Source organism: Lithobates pipiens, unplaced genomic scaffold (genome assembly GCF_037356315.1).
Source record: "Lithobates pipiens isolate NorthernLeopardFrog02 unplaced genomic scaffold, aLitPip1_a1.2 Scaffold_30, whole genome shotgun sequence".
Lineage (NCBI taxonomy): Eukaryota > Metazoa > Chordata > Amphibia > Anura > Ranidae > Lithobates > Lithobates pipiens.
Genome location: NW_027507791.1, coordinates 57312474 through 57320234, shown reverse-complemented (window position 1 = coordinate 57320234; position 7761 = coordinate 57312474). Strand labels below are relative to the sequence as shown.

Sequence of the window (7761 nt, the reverse complement as noted above, 5' to 3'; positions counted from 1 at the left end):
ATAAATGGTATACTAGTTGAGTATTTTTTTTTATATTGCTTACAGTCTCTAATGTGTTACTCAATTGAATGATAATCTTGGTAGTATATTGGTCCAGAACCATTGGCAACATCACTTTTATCAAGTCACATTATTAATGAATAAAATACATCAAAATTATTTTTTTGATAGCCATTTTAAATTGAACACAGGATTTATCTAAGCAAAGCAAAGCAACAAGTACAGGTAACTTCTTCTCTTTCTAGCAGAACCTACCTTAAAGCGGGGTTCCATTCAAAAATGGGACTTCCGCTTTAAGTAATAGTGACCCCCTGGCATGCCACATTTGGTATGTAATTTTTTTTTTGGGGGGGGGGGGGATACTCTCTTTTTAGAGGCATCCAGCTCCCACTTCCTCCCGGGGCTCCGTAGCGCTGGAAAGAAGTTCACCTCTCCCCCCCCCCTCCGTCCCTGCAATCTTCTGGGATACGTCACAGGTCCCAGAAGATTTACCGGCCATTCACAGTGCGCAGCACGGCTCATGCATGCGCAGTGCGTGCCCGTCTGTGAAGCCACAGCCGGGGCCCACAGTTTACATTGCTGATGCCAGAGAGAGAAGCATTGCATCGTTCGCCCTCATCACTGGATTGTGGGACAGGTGGGCTGGACCATGGGACACTTTTTATAGCTTCTGACTTTTTAAATGGGTGGAACCCCACTTTAATTTCACAATTACAGTTACACTTTAGACGCTTCCCTGTATTGCAGAAAAAAACTGCTCTATGCTCCTTCAGTGGCCAGTACCGTGTTCAAATGTGTTGCTCATGTAATTTCCCTTGAAGCACTGGAAGCAAGAATGTATAAAGAGCTTCTAGTGTCCCACAAAAAAAAAACTCATAAACATTAAACAAAAATCTAAATTTTTTATCTAAATGATTATGTCAAAACCATGAAATCAGGCCGAGACAGAAATACAGTTAAATCACACATGTTTAATAATAAAAGTGAAAAAGAATAAACATAGTCAAAACATAGCCAGAGCTCAGTAACCAGAATGGATAGTCAGAAGTCAGGCATCAATGTAATGGAACAGCAAGCAGGATCTGGAGCCAGAAGGGATGTCAGCAAAGCAAGTCTTGAACAGGCTCGCAGGAGATAGTTTCTGTGATGTTGACCAAGGCGAAGGCAGAGATCCTCTGGACTGAACGGCTTAAGTAGGCAGGACTGAGGAGCAGGATATCATCAACAGCTGAGTAACTGTGGAGAGAGATAGGAGCTGCTAATTAGCCGACAGCTGAGCGGCCAGCTCAGAGAGGGAAGGGCTGAGCCCAGCCCTGACAGATTGAACCCCAAAACCCTAACCCACAGTTAAAAATGAATTAAATGATAAACATTGACCACATCCCCTGGGAGGAACCAATGCATGGAGTTGTAAAATCAACAATTATAATATAAAAATATTATAATTCAAAACTACTGAGGTTGAATGAAAGTACTGTGATCTACAGAGACACTCAAACTACTGTACCTGGTTACATTTAGCACAAAACGAACAAATGATAGCCAAAAAATAATAGACTACTCATACGTTTCTTTCCAAATAGAATTACAAAGAATACCGATATAGGATTACAATAAAGTAATATAATGATCTTGCTGGAATATAGCAGCACAACGACAATCTCAAAGGAATCAATGGAATTGACTTCTGCCTGGACACTGATGTCTACCTTCACAACATCCAAGACCATTGTCTAGGCATTTCAATTAACCACTTAAGCCCCGGACCAATTTGCAGCCAAAGGACCAGGCCCCTTTTTGCGATTCGGCACTGCGTCGCTTTAACTAACAAGTGCGACACGACTTAGACTCAAACAAAATTTGTGTCCTTTTTTTCCCACACATAGAGCTTTCTTTTGGTGGTATTTGATCACCTCTGCGGTTTTTATTTTTTGCGCTATGAAAAAAATGCAATATTTTTTACATTTTGCTATAATAAATATCCCCCAAAAATATATAAAAAAACATTTTTTTTCCTCAGTTTAGGCTGATACGTATTCTTCTACATATTTTTGGTAAAAAAAAAAAATCGCAATTAGTGATTATTGATTGGTTTGCGCAAAAGTTATAGCGTTTACAAAATAGGGGATAGTTTTATAGCATTTTTTATTAATATTTTTTTTTACTAGTAATGGCAGTGATTAAGGATTTTTATTGTGACTGCGACATTATGGCGGACACATCGGACATTTTTGACACATTTTTGGGACCATTGTCATTTATACAGCAATCAGTGCTATGTAAATGCACTGATTCCTGAGTAAATGACACTGGCAGTGAAGGAGTTAACCACTAGGGGGCAGTGTAGGTGTTATGTATGACGTTATGTGTTTTTTTTTTATTGTAGGGGGTGTGGCCTGGCATGTGACATCACTGATCGTCCTTCCCTATAAAAGGGAACAGACGATCGGTGACAGCCACACTAGGAAGCATGGGGAGAGGTTTGTTTACACAGACCTCTCCTCATTCTTCAGCTCTGTGACCCGATCGCGTGACACCCGGTGGTGATCGGGTCCACTGGTCCCGTGGCCATGGTCACGGAGCTCAGGACCGGGTCTGGAGTGCGCCGCCGCCGGCACACTCCCGACCCATGGCTGGGCACTTAAAGAATCACATACCGGTACATGATTGTGCCCAGCCGTGCCATTCTGCCGACGTATATCAGAGTGAAGCAGTCCTTAAGCAGTTAATGAACAGTCGCAGATTGAACTGATAGACATGTCTTCTTATTTTTTGTTACTTCTTGCGTGGTGGCTGGAAGCCTGGGACAGGAATTGAGCAAAATCTCTTCAATGGTGGCAACATAACAAAAAAAATCAAAAGAAAAAAAATCACTTTTTAGCAGTGTGGAAGGATTACACATTCTGCTTTTATTTTATCTACAGTTGAGATTCCCCTTAGTACCTATGTGGCCAATGGGACAGAAGAAATTTCCCAATAATTAGAAAGACTGCCCTAACCCTTTTCCATTTTGTCCATAATGGAAAAAAAAATGTTTTGGCTGACGTTTGGTGCTTAGGGAGAGAAGTTTTACTTTTACAAAGTCAAAGATAAGGCTAAACAACAACAATGTTGTTGAAGAGGATTTCCTGATTTCGACGATTGAGTTCCCTTCTGGTGCAGAGGACCCCAGAACTAAACAAGGTGAGAGTGCAGTAGAATTGGGGTTAGCGTTAGGGCTTTGTTTCAAGGTTTCATTGTTACATTCGGTAAGCTTTAGGGTCTTCTGTAAGGTTTAAGAGATGGCCAGCTATTAGTCTGGAGCCGTCTTCCAAAATCTACCAGTACTGTCGTATCCCCAGTTCATAAATTTCAACAGCCATGTTGCCAAAAGGACTGACCAGATTCTCACCTCTTTAAAAGGCTTGCATTATTGGTTACCTTAAATATGTACAATATAGGGCAACATAGGACATATTTTGGGCACTGGCAGACAAAAAAGGACTATTACACTTTTACCAATTGAAAGATTGAGCCAAGGCAAGGTTGACATCAGTTGTTGAATCTGTTGATAAAGAGTCATGGTTTGTGAATGAGTTGTAAAATGCAGGTTCAGTATAAAATAAAAGTCATACAATAACTATTTAATATGCCTATTATAGCTACTTGAAAAGCAAGCTTCTACTGGCCTACTAAAGTGGACCTACTAAAGTGGACCTTCCGCTCATTGGAATCCTCCCCCCCTCCGGTGCCACAATTGGCACCTTTCAGGGGGGAGGGGGGTGCAGGTACCTGTACAGTACAGGTATCTGCACCCACTTCCGGCGTAGATTCTGCAGAAGGTAGGCCCCTTTCCGCAGAATCTACGCCCCTTTCCGAAAGTCCCCCGCTGCCTGCTGGGAAACACGTGGATCCCAGAGACAGCGGGGACCATCCTTATAGGGTAGGGAACCGGGAAATGAAGCCGAAAGGCTCCACTTCCTGATTCCCATACCCAAGATGGCGGCGGCAGCACCCGAGAGATGATCGAGAGATCGGCTTCGGGTGCCGACATCGCGGGCGCGCTGGGCGGGTAATTGTTACTATTTTAAAAGTCAGCAGCTGCAGTATTTGTAGCTGCTGGCTTTTTAAAAAAAAAACGGCGGAACTCCCGGCGGACTCTCGCTTTAAGACCAAAACAACAGCCATAGTTTTGGAACTAAAATGATCAACACATAAAAATAGTTTTGGAACTACCATGGAACTTACCAAGAAACACTCAGTAGGAAGGGGCCATAAAAGTAATTTAATTAAACATAGTCGTAAAAATCAATAAAAATCCTGAACTATTTTTTCTAGCAGTCTCCAGTGGAATATTATGGAAACCGCAAACCAGACATCTCAAACCACGTTTATCCTTCTTGGCATGTGTGACGTCCTTTATCTCCAAGTCTTCTGCTTCCTCGTGTTCCTCCTGATCTATATAATTACATTATCAGGCAATGTTCTTTTGATTCTAGCGGTGAAGATCAACCCAACTCTGCAGACTCCCATGTATTTTTTTCTCGGTAACCTCTCCATTGTAGACATCTGCTTCTCCTCCAGCGTTGTGCCCAAAATGCTGATCAACACTTTATCTAAAGACAGAAGTATCTCATTGTTGGATTGTGCTGTTCAGATGTACATCCATCTAGCCATGGGTGCATGTGAGTCCATCTTACTGGCGGTCATGGCCTATGACAGATTTGTCGCCATATGCAGACCCTTACACTATAACACCATAATGAACAAGATGTTTTGTATTGGGTTAGCTACCATGGCATGGAGTGTGGGATTCCTGAACTCTTTTATTCTTGTGATCCCTACTTTGCACCTACCACTGTGCTGGTCCAACCACATCGACCATTTCTTCTGTGAGATACCTCCATTCTTACAAATGTCCTGTAGTGATACAAAAACCAATGTAATAATTATATATATTTCGGCAGGGATCATTGTCATGTGTTCCTTCCTTCTGACTTTGGTTTCTTATACTCATATCATCTCCTCAATATTAAAGATTCATAGCTTGCAAGGCAGGTATAAGACCTTCTCAACCTGTACTTCCCACCTTGCTGTGGTCACCATCTACTATGGGACCATCATGTTCATGTATATGAGACCCCCAACCGCTCACTCTCCAAAGATAGACAGGACTGTTCCAATTATCTACACAGCTGTAACTCCAATGTTGAATCCATTCATCTACAGTATGAGAAATACAGATGTTAAGGAGACCTTTAAAAAAATGTGGACTAGCTAACCACAATGTGGAATAGCCAACCACACCTTGTACAAAGTTTTTTTTTTTGTGTTATATGGTCTGAAGACACCTATTTTTTCAAAAAAATGTCATGGTGGAACTTTACTATATAATGTTGTACTGTATTAGAGGGCAAGACTTTAAAGTGATTGCAAATGCTTTATTTTTTATAAATTAAAGTAGTTGTAAACCCTTACAAACCACTTTGACCTACAGGTAAGCCTAGATTAGGGCTTACCTGTAGGTCCAAGAAATTTCTCCTAAACCTACACGGTTTAGGAGATATTTACTAAAAGACAGACACAGCTGTCAGCGGCGTGCAGGTGCACTATCGCCGTTAGCAGCATGCCATTGCTAATGGCGATATGCCGTTAGTGGCGGCTCCCATGCACATGCGCGGGAGTGACATAATCGCTGCTCCGGCGCTGTGAGTGGCTGGAGCAGTGATACCCGGAAGAAGATGGAGGCTCCGTATACAAGGGGACAGCGGTGACTTCGCTGGCTCCTGTGTCAGGTAAGTGACACATAATGGACTACTTTGAGATGCATAGTAGCCCATTATGCTTTACCTTTGCAGGGAGATGAAGAGGAAGTAAACATCAGGGTTTACTTCCTCTTTAACATGCAATACTTACCTGCTCTGCAATGGTTTTGCACAGAGCAGCCACGGTCCTCCTCTTTTTGGGTCTCCTGCCGACACTGTTGGGTCCTCCCCCTATCTGAGTGCTTGCTATGGTGGCACTAGTGCATGCTCTTTCCTGAGCCCTGCTTTGTATGTCCGTTACTCTGCCCCGCCCCCTGCTCTCTCGTCACTGGCTGTGATTGACAGCATCAACATACATTCTGGAGTCACTTGACGTTATGCAGTCAATCACATTTAGTAGATGGTCCGAAGAAATCACATGTGAAAGTATAAGCAGCACTTTAAGCAGCCATCTCCCGTTCGTGAATCAGGAAGGCTGGCGACTTGGATGCACTTGAATAAAAGTACTTCATGTGTTACATGGATACACAAATACATGGTATATACTGACGCGTTTTGGCTCTGAAGCCTTCATCAAAGCATATGCTTTGATGAAGGCGTCAGAGCCGAAACGCGTCAGTGTATAGCCTGTACCCGTGTATCCATGTAACAAATAAAGTACTTTTAGTCGCCAGCCTTCCTGATTCAAGAATTGCACCTGTGGGGCCTGAACGCCCTGGCTACAGCACTGGATCGCAGTCCGTGGACTCTTATATTGGCAGTGGAGCTGGGGTAACATTTTGTTTCAGCCATCTCTGCTTCCACCCACGGTAATTAATACTCACAGGACTGTTCTCTCTTTAGTCAACCCTAACAGAACACTCCAGGGAAGACAGCCCCTCTCAGGGAACTCTTGGCCTGGCCTAAAAGGCCTTTTGCAATCTGCACTAGCGCCTACTTCCATAAGAGACAGAAAGACTACAGCTCTTCCAGGGTGCAGGTCAATTGCTCCCCGGGCCTCCTGCCCTGTACATGGCCTCCACATGCACATTACATCTGTACTGGTGTGGGCTGTTAGGCTCCAATGCCCCAATGCCCTAAGTCTCCTCCAAACCTAGCTTAGACCGGGCACTGACTCACCCATGACACATAAAAACTGCAGAGGTGTTCAAATACCACCAAAAGAAAGCTCTATTTGGGGGGAAAAAAGGACGTCAATTTTGTTTAGGTGCAACGTCGCACGACCGCGCAATTGTCAGTTAAAGCGACGAGGTACCGATTCGCAAAAAGTGCTCTGGTCAGGAAGGGGGTAAATCCTTCCGGGGCTGAAAACCTCAGCATGTTTCATCTTTGTGCCTACATTCTTTTAAAGTGTAAAATGTAAAATAATACGTACAATTATATGTCCGGTGTAAGAAAAGGATAATGATTTTGCATTCATTTAACTGCTCCTGTTATATGTTTATATGGGCACTTATACATTTTAAACTATTTTAGATGTTTTTTTTTTTTACTATAGGTAAACAATCTTGGTTTTACAAATACATGTATTATGCATTAATATATAAACATAGGATGCATGATTAAAAAATGTTTCTATAAAACTGCAACTTTTTGGTGTCCACGCGTTTTGCAAAACTGACGGCTATTTTTAGGAACACCAAGCAAATCATGATGTCGCTCAGCCCCCCCTTATATTTCCTATATTCCAGTGGCGGCCCGTAATGCAGGGGCGCTTCTCCCCTATCCATGCGTCTGGTCCCCTATTCTACATGTGGGGTGCGGGACGCATAGATTCCAATGGGGATTTTTTTTTTAAACCCATTAGAGCCTCTGGCTTCCAAATGGGTTTGGGGCACTGCGCCCGAGCCCACCCAGTTGTGTGACAATAGCGAATGAACATTCGCTATTGTCACACTGATTCTTCTCCCGGGCCAATCAGAAAGCGGGTCCTGAAACTCATTTCCTGTTTGGCCAAAAGGAGAGGCGATCCTACTGGCCCAGGAGGAGGAGGAGGGAGGAGATGTGCGGCCCGCCG

At 43.2% G+C, this 7761-nt stretch overlaps 1 protein-coding gene across 1 annotated transcript; it reads left to right on the top strand.

Annotated features, from left to right (window-relative positions):
* Positions 1 to 4336: 4336 nt before the first annotated feature.
* Positions 4337 to 5260, top strand: LOC143942219 (olfactory receptor 5V1-like). The gene has a single exon (XM_077463470.1). The coding sequence runs from the start codon at positions 4337 to 4339 to the stop codon at positions 5258 to 5260; it is 924 nt and encodes a 307-aa protein (XP_077319596.1).
* The last annotated feature ends 2501 nt before the right edge of the window (positions 5261 to 7761 follow it).

Bases quoted from the DNA above. Each gene is read 5' to 3' on its own strand.
- LOC143942219 (XM_077463470.1), top strand. From the start codon at position 4,337: ATGGAAACCGCAAACCAGACATCTCAAACCACGTTTATCCTTCTTGGC.